This window comes from Balaenoptera physalus (genome assembly GCF_965194825.1).
Source record: "Balaenoptera physalus genome assembly, chromosome: 5".
Lineage (NCBI taxonomy): Eukaryota > Metazoa > Chordata > Mammalia > Artiodactyla > Balaenopteridae > Balaenoptera > Balaenoptera physalus.
In genome coordinates, this window is record NC_138884.1 from 28,854,872 (window position 1) to 28,876,181 (window position 21,310).

Below are 21,310 nucleotides of genomic sequence, written 5' to 3' on the forward strand. Positions count from 1 at the left end.
CAGTCCTTGCTCAATCACTAGGAAGATTCTTCATGATTATATATGTCAAGTATTAGTATCCAAAACAAATTAGTATTAATAGTATTAATAATTATTAGCGAACTTGAGGTCACACAGTACAGAGAGAAAAGTATGAGCCTTTATATTTAGGCCAATATGAATATAGATCCTGGCTCTGCCACTTACTAGCTGGGTGATCTTGGGCAGCCTTTAGCTTCCTCATCAGGAAAGTGGGAATAATTATGCAAACAGTTCTAAGAGGGGTAAGATTGGTCATCATTCATGTGAAATGCCTGACACAGAGCAAGCATTTAATAATTACTGTGTATATTTTCCCCATGATACTTAGGGCAGGGGGCATAAATAGCTGAGAAATGGGGAGAATATAAATTAATGCCAAGTGGGCATATGGAGAATTTTATTGGATAGAAAAGGGACATGACGGCATAAAAATTCCATTATGCTATTTTTTTCATCACCTTTTTTGTTCCCCTTGTGGTTTCTCATTTGACTTGTAAAAATACCTAAAATTGATTACAAATGAAAGAATGACTTTTATAGTCATCATTTAGGAGTTGGTCAAGCATGTTACGGATGTAAGAATTCCACGGAATGAAGAAGTCTTTGGCCAGTTTTATTAGGAAAAACAAAGGAGGCATTCCAGCAGGGAAAGAAGTAAAACAGCAAAACATCAGCCAAAGAAAAAGAAGAGAGTGGCCATGGATGGTGCATTTACATAGTGGGTGCAACACTTGTTTATATCCCTTTATATCCAATCATCAATGATTTCTTCATAGTATCTTTGAAACCAAGTCCCCTCACAACAAAGTTCCCTTACCGAGAACTTTGTTTATGATTAATTATGATTAATTATCAATCAATTATAAATTAATTTATGATTCATGTCTCTATCCAAAACTTTATTCCCTTTCTTGTCTCCTCTGACCTCAGTCTTGTGCTCATCGACCAGTCAGATGACTAAAATTGCTGTTGTCGATAGCATCATTAACTTACAAACTCAGGTTGTTTCTCCAGGGCAGGATGAGCTAACAGGACCCCAAGCCATGGCCACCTGGTCTGAGAATCATAAACCAGTTATCCTGACTCCCGAAACTACGATTAAGGATTAAGGACTATCACAAGAGGATGATTAATCCTGGCCCCTTTTTTTTTCCCCTTTAAAAAAATCTCCAACTCAAAGACGAAGTTGGAGTGGATCTGAGGCTTGCCTCCCCCTCCCTTGCTTGGTGTCCTGCAATAAATCTTCACTTTGCTGTCAGAGTTTGGCTTTCTGACCCGTGGGCACATGAGCCCTTTGCTGGGTCTCACCTTGCAACCTGTGATGAGTATTTACTGAATATTTTCTTTACATTTACCAGCTAAATGATTAACATTCCCATAATTTCATTTCTTATTTTGAAATATCAGCATCCAATAAGACACATTAACATTTAGAAAGCACTCTCTCCTTGCCCCGACAGTAGTGATTTTCAGGGCAAAATATCGGTTTCTTCAGGGAGACCATATAATAAATATTTCTATTATTTTATTTATTTTTTCACAATTATTTTTAAACATGACCTTGGTGCTTGGACTATTCAGGAGATAAGACAAGAAGTTGATGAATGAGGGATACAGTTGTCTAAAAGCTATCCTGTGACACTGATGAGAACTCACTCTTAATTCTGTACTTGTAGATTTTTTTTTTAATTTCAGAAGCAGGAGCTTAAAAATAAAACATACCACTTATTTTAGTGCAAACTGAAGCAAATGACAAGTAACAATGGCAAGGAGTTTTTCATAGGCATGAGATTCACTCGGGGATGAGGTCAGGGCCTGGGTTTTTTTTTTTTTTTTTTTTAAAGATTGATTGATTGATTGATTGATTGATTGATTGCTATGTTGGGTCTTCGTTTCTGTGCTAGGGCTTTCTCTAGTTGCGGCAAGCGGGGGCCACTCTTCATCGCGGTGCGCGGGCCTCTCACTATCGTGGCCTTTCTTGTTGCGGAGCACAGGCTCCAGACGCGCAGGCTCAGCAGTTGTGGCTCACGGGCCTAGTTGCTCCGCGGCATGTGGGATCTTCCCAGACCAGGGCTCGAACCCGTGTCCCCTGCATTAGCAGGCAGATTCTCAACAACTGCGCCACCAGGGAAGCCCAAGGGCCTGGGTATTTTTAATAAAGACTGCAGGTGCCCTGGCAACACCAAGAGATTCTGCTGTAGTAGGTTGTAGTCTTCGTAACAAGCATCTCAGGAAATGCTGATGCAGGTGGACAGCTGACCACTTTTAGAAATACCCTCTGCCACTGTTTTGACTGTGAGCTGCCCTCTACACCTCTGATCACACTACACGATGACTCTGATAAAAGTTCCTTATTCTAAGTTTCTTATTCTTAACTCATTCTCATTTTCATAATGCCTTCTATAAGGTTACTTTTGCATTCCATCTTTTTTTTTTTCTTACAATTCTGTCCAGTATTAGTCATCTATTTATTTATTTATTTAAATTGAAGTATAGTTGATTTACAATGTTGTGTTGATTTCTGCTGTACAGCAAAGTGATTCAGTTACACATATGTATATTCTTTTTCATACTCTTTTCCATTATGGTTTATTACAGGATATTGAATATAGTTCCTGTGCTATACAGTAGGACCTTGTTTTTTACCCATTCTATATATACTAGTTTGCATCTGCTAACCCCAAACTCCCACTCCATCCCTCCCCCACCCCACTTCTGCCTTGGCAACCACAAGTCTGCTCTCTAGGTCTAGGAGTCTGTTTCTGTTGTACCCCATCTTTATATTCAGCACAAATTGCTTTGGTTCACTTCTCATTACCAGTGTTGCCCCCATCATCCTTTCATCTTTTCCCTCCCAATATACTCTCCACCCTCTTCTTCTCCTTCCCCAATACATTCTTCAATCATCATCACAGGACCTAACCATAACTCCTGCCCCCCTGTTCCTGAGTCAGTTTCTATTTGAGAAGAGCTATGTAGCAGGCATTGGTTCTCCTGGTTAAGCCTTTTAACGATGAGCATCTTACCTACGGAGGCTGAAAGATTCATTTTCCACAATAAAAGCCAATGTTGGCGTCCAGGATGAAACAGTATGGTATGGAAAAAAAAAAAATCACCACCCACAAAATAATTTTAAGTATACATAAATTTCATCTATGTATTCAGTGCCTTACTCTTTAAACATGTCATATATTTGAACAGTTAGAGCTTCTTAAATAGAAAGTTATGAGTATAATTTAATTATTGAGATAAAAAGAATATAGCTAAACTCTATTTTATAATGGTCTGAAGTTTAAACTGAATCCAAACACTTGAATCAACTATCAATCAGGCAAAAGCAGAAGAAAGACAAAATATGTGCTTGGACAAAGAATATTTTATAGGAGATAAATAATACAGCAAATCACAGATAATAAAAATTGAAATTAGTGTCATAATATTTTTATATTGATGAAACAGTGAATGAAAGTATATATGTATGTATGTCTATATATACACTTTAATATGTATTTAATTTTATTTATTTATTTATTTTTGGCTGTGTTGGGTTTTCGTTTCTGTGCGTGGGCTTTCTCTAGTTGCGGCGGGCGGGGGCCACTCTTCATCGCAGTGCTCGGCCTCTCACTGTCGCGGCCTCTCTTGTTGTGGAGCACAAGCTCCAGACGCACAGGCTCAGTAGTTGTGGCTCACGGGCCTAGTTGCTCCGAGGCATGTGGGATCTTCCCAGACCAGGGCTCGAACCCGTGTGCCCTGCATTGGCAGGCAGATTCTCAACCACTGTGCCACCAGGGAAGCCCTAATATATATTTATTTAAACTGTTTAATATCCAGTTAATTAGCATACACACATAGCCATACTCATATGTTCATGTGCATATTGTTACTACTAGAGGTATCATTTTTGAGATATTTCACATAGTGAAATAATATTCATATTCATAAACCAAAATATGATTAAAACAATGATATATGTTCTTGTGTGTATATCCCACCTCAGTCACTTCTTGCTGGGCCTCCTTATTTCTCCTCTAGTGTTCCTTCCTTTTATCTACATGTCCTTCCTAAGTAGTCTCATTTAATCTTGTGGTTTAAAAACCTCAGTTATGCTAATGATTTTCGAATTTCTTCATCTCCAGCCTAGACTTTCCCCTGAACTCCATTAAAAGCAAAAGCTCTCCTCTTGACAGTTCCAACTTATCATGTTCCAAACTGAGCTCCTGATCTGCTCCCCATTTTCTACAACCAGCTCCTTCTACCCTCTTCCCCATCATAGTTCACACCAAGCTCATTTGATGCGGCCAATGTCTCTTCTCTTCCTCTCCTAATATTTGCCCAATTTTTCAGAAAATTCTGCCTTTTTTTCCCACAAATATGCAGAATCCAACCACGTATTTCCACACTCACTGCAACCGTGCTGGTGCAAGCCACCATCATCTACTGCCAGGATTATTACAGTAGCCTCAAACTGGTCTCCCACCTCCGTCCATACTCTGAGACATTGAAATCCTTGACTTGTGCTTAGTTGGATGGAGGCGCGAAGCAGGCAAGGAGAGAGAAATAAAGCAGTTCTTTCTTAGTCCCCTGCCCACACCCCAAATCCAAGGACTTGCTCCACCATTTATCTGTGCCTTCCTTCTCCCAGGCCACTCCTTAACCCATTTGCTCAAGCAAGCTACTATTTTGGCAAATGGAGTCATGGAAAAATACAGATGAGAGATGATGGGGAGGAAGGAGGGGAAAGGGAAGGAAAACAGAGGGAGATGGGGCATGGGCAGATTAGGGTTGATGAGCTCAGGAAAAAAATGCTATGGAGTGATGTGCCTCACTCCATAGCAGAAATAAATCTCCAGAGAAAAATCTAAGGACTATTTCCACTTCTTTTTTTTTTCCCCTACTCAAGCACTACTTGTAAAAAAAACGATTTCTTGAATCCAGAGGGAGGGACAGACGTGCTTTCAGTTCTGAGAAGAAAATCATGTGGATAATAAATGAAAATTTACAGCTTAGTGCACTTGAATATACCCTTCTGGCTTCACAGGGTTTAACAATGTGCTTCATGAAACTGTAGAAGGTAGAAAAACATACAGCTCTGCTTTCCCCCCATGCGTCCTCTCTTTTTTTTTTTTTTTTTTGCTTAGAAGTGTGGCTTAGAAAAAAAAACTTAAAGGAAAACAATATTTGTTTTGTTTACCTCCTATGGATTTCACTTGTATAAATTGAGTTAATTAATTAATTAAACTTAAATTGATGTTTGTCTCAGAAACTACTCTTTCTAAAAATATTGGTTTCTTGGAAACTTTAGAATCAGCATTTTGAACAAAGCTTGACTCTCTTGTTTATTAGCTCTGTGACAGGTAATGCTAATTAAAGGGGAAAAACCTAAAATTCATTTCGGCTCAACTTGCCCTCAAAGGAAATTTGCCTATTGGCTCTGGTCACACTGTCTCCTACGATCATCCCACTTTTCAGTTTGAAAGTTCTTATCTGCGATTTTTTGACCATTAGAACTAATAAATATATATACATATATATATATATATATATATATATGTATATATATATATATATATATATGTATGTATATATATATATAATCCTTTCCTTCGTCCTATTCTTGCTCTAACAAAAGGTTCCCAGACACTATTATATGACAAAGTCCAATGAGTTTTCACTTCCTTCCATGGCCTATTCCCATTTATCCTTGGTTTCACTTGCCCTGATTTCCTCTGCCAACTTCCAAGAGTCTGGTGGATCTATTTCTGCCTAGTTTGGCTTCTGGTATTTTCATGCTCACTGCTCAGTGCAGATGTGATGGAGTAGCACCCAAACCAGGTCCCCGATTCCCTCCCATCCAAAAAATTTCTCAACTCCATCCTGGACCTCATTCATTCACACATCTAATTAAAGTACAGAGTGAGATAAGGTGTTAAGAATAGAAACCATTCCCAAATACACTGCAAGGTAAATGTTCCCCTGACTGCAAATGGGCCTGAGGGGTATTTTTAGAGGTGATGGAAATGTCCTAAAATTGGCTTGTGATGAGGATCACATAACTCTATAAATTAACTAACATTCACTGAACCATACACTTAAAAAAATAGGTCAATTGCACATTATTCTACACAAGTAGAGAGTAGAATGCTGGTTCCCAGGGTCTGGGGGAGTGGGAAATGGGGAGATATTGGTCAAGAGGTACAAAGTTTCATTTACCCAAGATGTATATGTTCTGGAGATCTAAAGTACAGACTGGTGACTAACACTGACGTATTGTATTCTTGAAATTTGCTAAGAGGGTGGATTTTAAGTGTTCTCAACACAAAAAAAGAAAAGGAAATGGTAACTACGTGAGATGATGGGTAGGCTGATTAGCTTGATTGTGATGCTTATTTCATAATGTATACATATATCAAAACATCAAGTTATACACCTTGAATATATAAAACTTTTATTTGTCAATTATACCTCAATAAAGCTGCAGGAAACAAGCAAGTGTTCCCAGCATATGATATGATAGTGCTGGTGATTATGATTCTGGGATAAGAATACAGGAAAACAGAAGGTATATTTAGGACCCATTTCATTTTTTTCCCTGTTAAATCTGATATTTTTATGGAGGGTCTCTAAAAAAGCCAATAATTAATACTGTGGACTTTACACTAATAATCCAAGTCTCTCTCTCTCTCTCTCATTTTAATAGTTAATAATTATTGGGTCTATAATATGGACCTAGAATTATGCTAATTTCTTTTCAGGGATTATTTTATTTAGTCATGAGAACAACTCTCTGAACAACAAATATTATTCCATTATAGAGATTTAGGAATTGAAGCCTCAGTAGGTTAAGTAACTTGATCTAGAACATACAACTACTATAAATGGTAGAACCAGGATTCAAATGCAGGTCTTTATGAATACACAGTTTGAACTCTTAATTGTGTTTTACTATTTTATGAACATGGTATTGATCCATTTGAGATTTGAAAAAAATTACAATCCCATAACTAACACAGGAAACATCTTTTATTTAGTAAAATAATGGTAGGTACAGCATATAAATATTAAAACAAAATATAATTGAAGAAGTTCTCATCTTCTAATGAAAACAAAGCTCATTAGAGAAGATGTATGATTCTATTTTATAACACAGATTAGACACAAGAAAGAATTTGAAAATCATCTCACCATAAATTGCTTGCAACAAATATTTAATGACTGCTATTCAGTCAATGCGCTGAGAAAAGCAAAAGGCTGGAGTTAGCCAGCAAGATAGTCACGGGATGAGTGTGGTGATGCTTGTCCTCTAAATGCTACAGCCAGGGCTGGCAGCAGAGAAGAAGAAAAAGGGGGATAAATAGCTGCTTCCCACAAGTCCTTGCGAACCTAAGGCTCTATATTGTTAATATATGCAAAAATCGCCCAGGTAGCCATAGTTTCAGGGTTTGTTTACCAACCACTCAGTACTATAGCTCTTTACATTCCCCAGAGCTCAGAACTTCATTTAAGAGCAATGTAAAAGGATGTCACATTGCATCCAAATTTCCTAGGCGTTTTGGTGTTGGAGATTTTTTTTCATGATGCCTAGTTTTCCATATGTGCTGGAAGTAGAAGGGGCAGAAGGGTTTTACAAAGATATTTCTCTTATTCTACAACTAGGAGAGATAGAAAACAAAAAAGAAAGTCCTAAAGGAAATAGAACTCTGTATCTATCTCTACCACTCTAAGTTAACTTGTTATCATTTCCAAAACATTCACCAATACCTGTCCTCTGTGTATACATGATTTCATGTTTTATTACAAGTACCTTTTTATATACACCTCTAGATACCTCATAATCCACATACTAATTAAAATGACTACATAGTGTTCCACTTTAGTGATGCAGAATAAGCTTTCTTAATCATTCATTCAAGATGTTTCTAAAATTTTACCATTATGAATAGAATCTCTGAATACCTGAAATATTTTCTTTTTGAAAAAGTATTTTTATTATATATAATTCCTAAATAAGTGGTTTTCCTGAGGTGTATTTAGGAAAGCTGTAGATAGAGAATCAATAAGGCCAGAGTCTTAAAAATATTTTACTGACTATTTTCTTTAGCAGATTAAAATAGTAACTGATCTGAGTGAAAATTACCACATCAATTCATTCATTCTTTTTTGTAGTACAGATAAGGTAATTTACTTTGAAAATTATATTCTCATAAAGGCCCAGAAAGGGTCAAATGCATCAATTTTTAAAAAATTTCTATTCGGTGGGTAGCAAAAATCAATTCTTAGAAAGGTTATCCGTAAACTAACATCATTCATTCATTAACAGCATACACATTTCGTGTTGAAAATCTATTGATTGTATGAGGATGAATGCATATAGAAGACCTTGAGACTGGGCACCGAAGTCTGATTTTCCAGCTCTATTATTAGCTGTATGGGCGATTCAGTCTTTGAAACTCATTATTCTCATTGATAAAATAAATAGGGGAATTTGTAATCTGAGATTCCCTGTAAGTTCTAAGATCTAAAAGATTCTTTAATGCAAAAAAAGGCAGACTCAAATAACTTTCTTGTTTCCCAAAACTTCTTCTCATATTGAATATAGACAACTGATCTTATCAAGTAAACATGGTAAACACATGGTGTATTTCCTGTATTCCCTTTTCCTCATGAATTTTTCATTTACCCAGTTATATTAACCAGAAACCTGAGTCCTTCAACCCTGCTCAGTCCCTCAAGTCCTCATCCAATTGGATTTAAATCCTGTAAAAATTTCCTTAAATCTTGTTCAACTCCATACTCACCCATCTCCTCTCACCAGCACTATTATAATAGCCTAATTGTTTGCCCTTAGTTCTCTCCACATAGTAACTCAAAATGCGCATCTGATCATGTTAATACCCAGATAAGAACCTGTCAATGAGCCCTCTTAGCCTAGCCTAGCCTATAGGATGAGAAGCCAGGACTTGACACAGCAAACAAGGGTCCTTCAGATTTGGTTCCCATCCTTTAACCCTTCTCTCTCTCTCTCTCATTCTCTCTATCTGTCCCTTCTGTCTCTCTGTCTCTGTCTCTCTGCCTCTCTCTCTTTCTCCCAGCTGCTCTATGTTGCTGGAGTTCCTAAGCCAAGGTGCAGTGAATGGCACCACCCTGCCCAGGTGTGCTGCACAGAAGCTTGGGAGTCTTCCTAGACACCCCTGGATTTTTACCTCCCACTCCAAACAGACACACAAAGTCCAAACAATTGCCAAGTCCTTTAAAATATCTCTGTAACTGATCCCCTTCTCTACATCTGTGCTTAAACCACCCTAAGCCAACCCACCTTTCTTCAGCAGAAGCACTGCAATAACTACTTACTTACGCAAGCCTCTTGACAGGGGAGAAGACATTGGAATAGCTTAGGCAAGGTCCCATCTAATAAAGATTCTGCAATGACACTATTTTTTCTCATGTCACACAAGTTGATTGTGTGATTTTCCCATGACATAAATCCCATGTGTACATTTTTTTAAGTTAGTACTTTCACTATAATCTTGCAAAGAATGAGATACTCTAGAGTTAGTTTCTAAAGCTCTGGAAAATACAGCACTTTAAAAATTTTCTGGCAATTTATTTGTAGATGACTTTCCTTTCTGCTGTTTGCTGCCTCTAAAATGATGGATATTAAATATCTAAGCTAATAGAGAGCTTTAAAGAACATGCTGTAAATTACTCAGCATTTAATCTGAGTACACAAGGTCTTCCTTGGATTAAAAGCATACTAGTTAAGATGACCTAACTATGTCACGATTCCAAATATTTTTTTAGTTTATAGTGAAGAAGAAATGCAACTCCTGATTTACAGAAAATAAGTCCTCAAACCATATATTCTTTTCATATTTAGTTTTTTAAGCAGAAAAAAAAGGTTTCTATAGTTTGCTATAGATTCTACATTTTAACTCCTAATATTCCTATTGATTAACTTTTTCTTCTGAGCTAAAACCAGAAGTCATATCTTAATAATTGTGCGAAATTAAAACATTTAATTGTAAAGTCAAATTATCCAAATTATCTTCCTGAGAGTGATGATACACTTAATATGTCTTTCCTCAAAAATCTCAAGATTGTAACCATTCTTTCTAACAATCTAATGATTTCAACAGAAATCAGCCACATCCACAGTGCAGATAAGGAAACTAAAGGGTAAAAGCTCAGTGGTTTTCTGACATCACACAGTTAAGATTATGTGTTTTATCATTTTCAGACAATGTTCTCTTTACCGAATTTATTATCACTCTAAATTCTAGGATCATTTAGCAAACTTGTTTTCATTTACAATTAAAGTCATTTTCTTTAAAGGAAAGATTCAATTTTTAAGAAGTTTGAACTGTTACACTTGACACAGTGCTTCTTGCTTCAGATTATACTTTGCTTCACAAGCTTTTGGGTAGGTGATTGGAAGAATGTTGCCAACTTTTAAACGTTAAAGGCACCACTGCATTACTAATATTGAACCGGATTTTAGGTTGGCTATTTTTATAAAAATTATCAGCTTTCCTCTTTCAGAACACATAAAAGTATATTTTCACTTCCTAGTGAGGCGCAAGCAAGCGCAAACATTCTAAAAGCTGACAAATGGCTGTCTGAAAGCTTACAAGACATTTTCCACAAATGCCCCTATGTTTCTGTCACCTAATTCCAACACAATGATCTCTTTAGGCAGAGCAATTTGTTCATCCTTTTACTCCTCTGACAGACAGTGCTTTCACTTCTTTTATTTACTTCTTCATATACTTAGTCATTCAAGGAACACTTATCAAGTTAGTTCCTGGGGATACAGACACAGTCCGTGCCCCCAGAGTACACAGTCTAGAGAGGAAGAGAGGCAATTAGGTATGTTTGTATAAAAGCAGATGTGGGGGCTTCCCTGGTGGCGCGGTGGTTGAGAATCTGCCTGCCCATGCAGGGGACACGGGTTCGAGCCCTGGTCTGGGAAGATCCCACATGCCGCGGAGCAACTAGGCCCGTGAGCCACAATTACTGAGCCTGCGCGTCTGGAGCCTGTGCTCCGCAACAAGAGAGGCCACGATAATGAGAGGCCCGTGCACCGCGATGAAGAGTGAGTGGTCCCCACTTGCCGCAACTAGAGAAAGCCCTCGCACAGAAACGAAGACTCAACACAGACATAAATAAATAAATAAAAATTAAAAAAAAAAAAAAAAAAAAAAAAAGCAGATGTGGCCTTGCCAAGGAGTTGGAGAAGACTTCAGGAAAAAAAAAAAAAAGAGAGACTTCAAGGCAGACCTGAAACTGAAGAACTTCGGTCTGGTTCACCGTGGAGGGTGGTATGAGAGGAGAAGATGATGGTGTGGGTGGAGAAAGATGAAGCTAGAGAAAAAGTCAGGGTCAGATGACACATGAGTATCTTATGCACCTTGTGCTTTACTCTCCAGGCAAGAGGCAGCTATGAACTGTTTAACATGGTGAAATCACAAGATTGTACTTGCCTCTTAGAGATATTATTCCAACCAAGGTGAGGAAAACGGATGAGATGAGAGCCAGTCTGGAGGATGAAGAGTGATTAAGAGATTTGGCAGTAGGACATTTAAAAACTGGTGATTCTATGGGTTAGGATTATCCTAAACCACAACTGATTATTGAAATGAGCGACTTCCTGAGATATAAGAAGGTAGAAGTGATGGAACTGATTTTTTTTTTTTTCTGGGAAGTGGAAGCAAGGGAAGAAAAGTAGTCAAGGATTTTCAAGCTTCAAAGTCGAACATCTAGATGGATGTGGTGTCTTAATTAAGCAAAACAATCCCCAAGAGAAGTTTGAGGATAAGGGGATGAGAGATGACTGAATATGTCGACTTTGAGGTGTTTGGAAGATACCATCAACGTGGAGCTGTCTACTAAATGGTGGTAAATACATGTCTGAATCTCAAGAGCCATGCCTGGGCTTAGCACAGAGATGGTGTACGAAGCCTAGTACTTAAGAATATGTGGGCACAAGGACTTCCTGTATAGCACAGGGAACTATGTTCAATATCTTGTAATAACCTATAATGGAAAAGAAGCTGAGAAAGAATATATATGTCTATATATACATATATATGCATCTATATGTATAACTGAATCACTTTGCTGTATACCTGAAACATTGTAAATCAGCTATACTTCAATTAAAAAATGTTAAAAAGAATATGTGGGCAATTAGGCATATTATGCACATTAATACAACTTTTTTGGAAGGCAGTATGACAGCATCTCTAAAGTGTAACCACTTCAACTAAGAAATTCCACTTTTAGGAATTTTATCAAAAAGAAACACAAATTTGCAAAAACATAAGAATAAGAATAAGGGTTTACCTTGCAAACACAGAGTTATAACAAATAATAGGAATTATCTAAATGCCCATCAATATTGTATTGGTTAGATAGTTCTGCTACATTCAATCAATAAAACCCTACTTAGCTTTTAGAAAAAAAAAATGAGATCTAAATGTATTGAAATTAAAGGTTGTCAGACATTTTTTTGAGTAAAAAAATACTTGTTTACATATTTTATATAAATAATAGCTAATATCTATTAAGCCCTCATTATGTGCCAGGTACCATCATAAATGTTTGGTGTATATGAAGTCATAAAATCTTCAGAACAATCCTATGAGGTAAAGCAATATTATTTCTGTGTCACGAGTGAGGAAACAACGGTACAGAGGGGTGAGGTAATTTGACTAATGTCACAATGCCAGTAAGTGCCCAAACCAGGATTGAAATCCATACAAGGTGTAGAGTCTATGAATTATCTGAGATGAGAGTTTCTGCCTTGCCCCAGAATGGAGGCCAGAAAAAGTAAACTGAATTATAGGAAAGTCGAGAACATGACATTCCCATGACCTGAGTTTGTGTGGACAAAGTGTCCTGATCACTGAAAACTCAAAGAGTTGGATAGCTAGAAAAAATTGTATAGGGAAATGCATTAAGCTGTTCAGATTGGTTTACTCTGAGGATGGAGAATGGAAAAGGCAGACTTTTCACTTTATGTGCTTCTTTATTCTTTGAATTTGTGTGCTAGAAGCAAATATTGTTTTTTTGTATAGTTAAAAAGAGAATGGAAAAGGCAGACTTTTCACTTTATGTGCTTCTTTATTCTTTGAATTTGTGTGCTAGAAGCAAATATTGTTTTTTTGTATAGTTAAAAAGAGAATGAAGGAGGAGAAAAACTGCATTACAAATTCATTTAGGATCATATGCGACTTAGCAAAAATCCTTTCATTCCCTTATATTACATTTAGTTTAATGCTTTGCAAATGTCATCATTTAGTTTGTAGAGTATGTCCAAGACTCAGCAGGGCTACTTAATTGAAGTATTTTATTCTCTCCTGACTCCACGCTATAGATGTTGTAAGAGCTAAAACCCACCTATTCTTGAAATTTTGTTGTTGTGCACAGGGGGCTGCACAGAGAAAAGTGCACATTGATGAGAAAAACCTGGTACACAGTTTTGGCAGACCTAGTGTTGTATTTGCTCAAACAAGAACCGAGCTGAAAGCTAAGAGTGGCCGAGGAGAAACTGACTCACCGGAAGAAGAAAATATACCTCCAAGGAATCAAGTTACAATCAACACAAAAATTAAATTGCTATCTCCTTGGAAATGATATGTTGTCAACTACTGGACACAGTTCAAAAGAAAAAAAAGGAATGAACAGGGCTTTTATTCACACTTCTTATTTCCACAGCGTCTGTATGATTTTATTATACTTTTAAAATTTCTTTATTTTTTGGTGCTATAAAGTGTTTTTTCCAAAAAGGAAAAATGTATTTGAAAGTGAACAGGAGATGAATTTTAGCTATAACTTGTAAGACTGATATTATTAAATATAGTAGCTTTGTTGTATTGGGCATGACTTCCAAAAACCAAAAACACATCAGGATTTTTAAATGGAGAGCACTCAATTTATATACTTTGAAGAATTAGTCATTTTAAGCCATTTTGGATTTTTAATTTATAATAGAAAAAAAGCATAAAATGTAGATTACATGTGGAGAAACAAACTGGAAGAGACTGTACCAATATGATCTCAGTAACTGTCTTGTTGAGGAGGGCGATTATGGGTGATTTTAACCTCCTACTTTTGACTTTTCTACATTTGCCAATAAACATATTTACAAAATTGGAAAACTGTCAATAGAAAGCAATATATTAAAAATATATATCACTAAAAGATAAAAAATATTTCTATTTAAAAGATATATGACATGAGACATGGATTTATACAGAGTTATGATCTCAGATTCTAAACTGCTCTACCAGTGAGTGACAAGATAAATTTCTGAGAAAAACCCAGAGATCAAGGTAGAGACAGGGAAAGACCTCCAAGCAGGGGAAAAAAAATTGGCTCTCAAATATCAAATCATGGATGCAGCCTTATTGCTTTCAATGAATACATTTGAATCACTCATTCCCTTTCATAAAAGAAATGAAAATCTTTGTCTTAAGCATGAAAGTGAGGGGTTTGAAAACAAATATACTTGTAACTGCTGTCTAGTCTGCTCATATGTTACTGGAGAAAGTACATAAAAAGAAGAGTTGGAAAACTCTGACCGTTTTGCTTAGATATCTCAGCTTTATACCACTAATGAAAAATGTTAATTTATGTTTTAAACCCCGCCCCCCCAATTAAGCAGTGGTTAGTGATACTGTCTGATGAATATATTTCAGAGGTAGTGGTATGATTTTGCATCCAGTTCTCCCATTTCTGGTTTATTGGATTCTTGCTACACTATGGGCTACAGAGAACTTTCTTCCCCGATGTGGTATTTCTCCTTTTACTCAAGAAACTTCCTATTTATAATAGAGAATTGGGAAACTTCTATTCATATTTCTCCTTACAATAATAAGGAAATTTTTCCTTAGAAATTGTATAACCATTGTGACTGTATAACCCTTGATCTCATAAAAAGTAAGGCTGGTTTGTTTAACACTTTGTATTGTCTTACTTTCCTTCGGAAAATTCCCCCAGATTCTAGTACGACTCAAGTGTTGTAAGCTCAAGGACCGCCTATAACATTTCTATTGGTAAATTTTAGTTTGTTTTCCTTATGATTTTTCCAAATGATTTTTTTCTCTCTTCCATTTGAGATTTTGGGGTAGTCAATCTTGATTATGGGACCAGATTGAGGGGGTGGGAGGTGTGGAGGGAAAACCATGGTAGATACTCAAGGCAGGCATTTGACACTAGGATCTCTTGCAGGGAGTCAACTCTGAGTTCGTCCCTAATGAACAGGTAGATCATAAGGAATTAATATTCTCCAGGAGTGAACACTGCCCCTCATTGGCTTTTTTTCTTCTTTACAAAGGCTTTTGGTTTTCATGAGGTGCCTCTTTATCTCAGTGAAAGGGTTGTGCTTTCAGGTCATGATCTTACTCAGTGAAAGTTCTGGCTTAATCTGAGGTTCCTGCTGAAATTACAAATGATCAAAGATGGCAAAGTATGTGTTGTTGTGGTAGATTTTCCCTTTCTTTTACGAAATACTGGAAGTAAAGAATTGATTCATATTTTGAGGGAGGAGTCCACAAGCTTTCAAATAGTGCCTAGGTAAATCACCGAATCCAGAAACACATAAGTGTTTGATGAACAAGTGAATACATGGGAAAATGTATATATATATGTGTAAAACTGAATCACTTTGCTGTACACCTGAAACTAATACAACATTGTAAATCAACTATATGCCAATAAAACATTTTTAAATGATTAAAATGGTAAATTTATATGTTACACATATTTTACTACAACAAAAAAAGCTTAAAAAAATTTAAAAAACAAATAAAAAAACCCCAAATAATATATGAGTAATTAGGGTTTTGTTTCTCCTAGAAAAGTCTCATGTCTAAAGCATGAAAAGCTCTATAATATGCTCGGTTTTATTCATCCATGTTACTCAGGCCCAAGTTTTCCCAAATCAAAACTCTTACAGCTTTATCCCCATCTTTGGTTCCATTTCGTAACAATTTAATGAGTTGGGGATTCTTTAAAGAAAAATTTCCAATAAGCAAGATGTAATGCTTTCCTTCTGTATCGCAACAAATATTCCTTTATGTAGATTTTCTTTCCTCCTGATAGATACTAATTGAGGTTCTATACATTTTTCAAGTTTAACTCATCTGTGTCACTATTCCTGTTTCTAGTCTCCACACCCTTCACCTGTCTTCTCCCAGCATTATTCACTTACATCTGTATCAGTGGTTCTCAACCCTGGCCACACATCAGTCTCACCTGGGAAGCTGTTAAAATTTACCAATGCCTGGGCTCCATTCCCAGAACTGACTTTATATGTCTGGGGTGATATCCTGGCATAGATAAAATATTTTAAAGCTCCAAAGGTGATTCTAATGTGCAGCCAAGTTTGAGCCTGTATTCCACTCTTATTCTCATTTCAGTAAAGGGATGGCATCCCTTTCCCCATGCGGTCTGTCACTGATCTGATTTCCAACCTCCATGAATTACATAGAAGGTGCCTCTCCCCTCAGAGCCCCTAGCTGGAACTCTGACGTCCACTCCCTGTTGAAATAATAAGGCAAAAGAACCACTTTCTGCAGCAAAAGGGTCTGGGGGAAGGATGTGACAATTAAAGGATAACCTGAGGGAGTTTCTATGTGGTAACGGGACAGTTATTTATGATGATTATGGTGATGCTTACGCTAATCTACACCTGTGATACAACCTCATAGAACTATATACCCTGCCCACCAAAAAACCAAAACCAAAACTAAAAACAAAAAACTAGAGAAATCCTAATAAGGAGGTAGCTGAGTTAATAATATTGTATCAGTACAGAGACAATTTCTTTAAAACAAGAAAGACAAAAATATATATATGCATTGCTAGTTTATACATTTATATAACAGTATATCAGTTACACAATTCTAACATATTTTTAATGCTTTCTTCCTGAATAGGCTGGAGATGTCAAGAACTGTTCATTGTGATGGACCAAGCTTCTTTATCTCCTAACCTGGTATACGAACTTCCCCAAAGAGAAGATAAATATCATTAATGCATCCTGTCATCACTTACTTTCTTCTTTCCGTTTCAAATCTATGGAGTAGTTTCCGAAGACCACCATTCTTAAATCCCTGAAAATGCGCAGCTGGGGCTCCCACAGTTATGACATCGTAGAGAGCATCTGGAACAGGAATGGACAAGGAGATGAACAATTTGCAAACATTTATCTCCAACACGCTATTTGCACTGAAGCCTACACACTGTGGAGAGTTTGAGAAATTATTCTGTTTGATTTTGCAGGAATAAAAATGAACTCACATCTCAAGGGGGCAAGAGGAGCTAATCAATCTTTCTAAAAGCCACCTGTGCACCTAAACAAGTTATAATATTTCCTTGATTTGTGACTACATCTTAATTATATGCTACTGTGTAGAACAGTATGTTCTCTCATTCTTCTATATACTTACTGAGATAACATGTTAAGTGGTCTTTTGTGTATTTTACTTTATTGAGTTTTGCATCATTTAATTTGCAATCATATTGAAATTCAACAATAATGAACAATCTTTCAACCAAAAGTTGCCGAGAAAAGAACCAAAATATTAATGCATTTTGACTCAAGGGCAGAACAGTAATAGTGCATTTAAAAAATTGATACATAGTAGTTTCCTGCCTGTATATACTAAATCTTACACAATTTTGGATGCATACAATTGAATTTTGCAATTTCCTTAGGTGACATAGAAAGAATACACAAAATGTATCCTGATCTATTTTCCAGTGAGATACTTTGTTTTTTTTAATAAAAAAATCCATACATTTAAATTGAAACTCAATCCTTTGATCTTCAAAGCCATCAAGTTTGACACATATTAAATTTACCACTTCAAAACATGCCATCATTTTTACATTCTAATGAAAAGTATCACCATAAGAAGGAAGACAAAGTGAATGCCCTCTTGTTAAACTACATTTTATCTCAGAAACCTAATTTCATAGCAGATCCTTTTCAAATTGATTTTGGTATTGACACCTTGGTTGTTTTTCTGATCTCATTTACAGGGAAAACATAAATTATTTTATTAGCTTCAGGTAAACACCATAACTTCTTCACAGTGGTTCAATCCAAATGCACCTGAAATAGTTTTTCTTCTTTTTTTAATAAAATATGTCTTAAATTGAAAAGACTTCAGCTGTACTCAGAGAACTCAAGGTGACAAAAAAACAGAAATACAACCCAAACCAAATGGTTAGTAAGGCAGATACTGAACAATCACTTAATGGACTGCTGGAGTGGTGAGCTCTTGTTCTTTTAAAAAGTCACTAATCAACTAGAAGTCATCTTTTCTTAAAATAGCAACACATTAGACTAGTGTGAAATTTTCAGATTTCGTAGTCCAGGGGATTTTAGCCTAGGGCTAAGAAGAGGGTTTTAAGGTGTCCAGGGATGGATGGTGAATTGTATTGGTGCATCTGTTCTACCTCATGGAAAGGGGTCACAGCTTTATTGAACAGTCATGAGATCACCCAAAAGGGGCCAACTAAAGACTTGTCTACCTGCATTTATCTGACGAGAAACCTGAGGATCTTGAGAAGTTACCTGCTTTGTCTGAAGTCCCAAAGACGTTATACCCAGGGCCTTCTAACTTCTAACCCAGGGATGGAGAACCAGTGATTTAAGTTATTGACTGTCGGACCCTGAGTCCCTGGCTCCGGATCCCAGCTCTGCCATGTATAAGTTGTGCAGCATTGGGAAAACTACTAACTCTTTCTCAGGGTTACAGCTGTCTCAGCTCCTCAGCTAGAAAATGGAGTGGAAAGTAGTAAAAAAGAGGTTAGCATTTAGTAAGTATTGTCTATGATTATTTTCCCTATAGGAAGTAATCCTACCAATTAAGCAAAGAAAACTGATATTTTAACTTTTGCTTATTTCTCCATAAAAATAAACTTTTCAGTCTGAAAAGGAAAGTGATTCTGAAGCTCAGTCTTCTGAATAAGATCAGTTCTTGTGTTAATCTAAACTAAATACAAAAAAAAATCATGATGTTGTAATGAAATACACTGCATTTCTGCTAAAACCTGGGTGACCAGCAATACCAACAATATACCAAAGTGACTATAAACTGTATCCACATGTCCCACCAAGCCCAAATTAAATGCATTCCTAACTCAATTTTCAAAAAAAGTTGTCTGTGGACTTTCACTGGATCCAAAAAAACTTGTAGCCTCTCCAACACCACCCAGCAAGAGAGGAAGGATGAGGGGAGTGGAAATCTGAGTGGAGAAAGCAGTCTTAATTGATGGAGATTAAAATGACTTGATTATGCAAAATTTGCAAAACCATTTGTCTTTCTCTGTCTGGCTTAGTTCACTTAGTATGATAATCTCTAGGTCTGTCTATATTGCTGCAAATGGCATTATTTCATTCTTTTTTATGGCTGGATCATATTCTATTGTTCTGACTTTTCCTGCTCTTCTTCTCTGGTTCCCTGTGACCCATGTAGACACTTCATTCCTTTAAGTCTTCCAGTAAAGTCCTCAAGATCTGAAGATCATTTCCAATTTCTCTCTTTCCCTCAACATTATATCTGATCAGTTCTAACAACTCCGCTACCAAAATTTTATTCTCTCTTATACATGTTAAACATCTTTACCTTAATTTTGATCTTCCTCATGTCTTGTCAAGCTTCCTACTGCCTCTTCAGTCCTAGCCTCTCTGCATTCACAATGCAGTGGCTTGCTTCTCCTATATGGGGGCCATTCAATCACTCTGCCCAAAACACAGGCTTTGAGACTTATACCCCTCATCATGTCTTTCAAATATAAATAGAAGAACATTCAAATGTCTCAGCATCATGCATGTTTTAAGTGCTCAATAAATGTCAACAAATAGATAAACAAATATTTTGAGGGAAAATTCAGTTTGTCATGTTTGTCTTCAGATCATACATGGAATTACTATTCTTAGTTGAAGAATAAAAATTGTAGATACACTATCCAGAAACAAATATATTAGAATCTGGAATATATGTATATATATTCTCCAGGGTATGGGAATGAATATATATCCATTCATGAATCACATTCTGTAGAATAACAGAGAGCTTACGATTATCACATGCAAAAGAATGAAATTAGACCCTTAGAGCAAGCACAAAAAATCAACTCAGAAAGGATTGAAGATTTAAACGTAAGATGTAAAACTGTAAAAGTCCTAGGAAAAAAACATAGGGAAAAGGTTTCATGAAATTGGTCTTAACAATGATTTCATAGAAATGACACAAAAAGCACAAGCAATGAAAACAGAAATAAACAAGTGGGACAACATCAAACTAAAAAGCTTCTGCATGGCCAAGGAAACAATCAGTAGAGTGAAATGGAAATACACAGAATTAGGAGAAAATATTTTCGAATCATATATCTGATGAGAGACTAATTTCCAAAATATGTAAGGAACTCCTACAACTCAATAGTAAAAAAAAATTAATAACCTGCTTAAAAAATGGGCTAATGACTTGAATAGACATTTTGCCAAGAAGACATAAAAATGGCGAACAGGTAAATGAAAAAATGGTAAATGTCATTAATCATCAGGAAAACGCAAATCAAAACCACAATGACATATCACCTCACATTTATAAAATAGCTCTTATCAAAAAAAAAAAAAAAAAAGACAAGTGTTGGCCATGATGTGGAGAAATTGGAACCCTTGCACACTGTTGTTGGCGGGATGCAAAATGATGCAGCTGCTATGGAAAACAGTATGGAGGTTCCTCAAAAAATTAAAAATACAACTATTATATGATCCAGCAGCCCCACTTCTGGGTATTTATACAAAAGAATTGAAATCAAGATCTTGAAGAGATATTAGCACTCCTGTGTTCATTGCAGCACTAATTATAATAGCCAAGACATGGAAACAGCCTTAATGTCCATCAACAGGTAAATGAATAAAGGAAATGTGCTGTATACATACAATGGAATACTATTCAGCCTTAAAAAAGAAGGAAATTCTGCAATATGTGACAGCATATATAAACCTTGAGGATATTATGCTAAGAGAAATAAGCCAGGCACAGAAAGACAAATACTGCACGACTGCACTTATATGAGGTGTCTAAAATAGTCAGTGCATGATATCAGAAAGTATGTTAAGTTAATATGTATTACTTGATGTTAACTGCAATTCATTGGTCAAGGTGATATCTGCCACTGCCTAGCATTGATTCTTCACTGTAAAGTTACTAAATATTTGAAGGGGCATACTTTAAGATTATACAAATCTCCTGTTTCTGTTTAAACTGGT

The 21,310-nt window shown here is 36.3% G+C and overlaps 1 protein-coding gene across 10 annotated transcripts in view; it reads right to left on the reverse strand.

Annotated features, from left to right (window-relative positions):
- The window catches only part of INPP4B (inositol polyphosphate-4-phosphatase type II B), a 750,879-nt gene that overhangs the window by 135,195 nt on the left and 594,374 nt on the right, over nt 1–21,310 (reverse strand). For all 10 annotated transcript variants that reach the window (XM_082463351.1, XM_082463352.1, XM_082463345.1 and 7 more), the window contains one exon: nt 17,077–17,185. In XM_082463351.1, the coding sequence (XP_082319477.1) occupies nt 17,077–17,185 (109 nt within the window). The remainder of the gene's footprint in view (nt 1–17,076; nt 17,186–21,310) is intronic.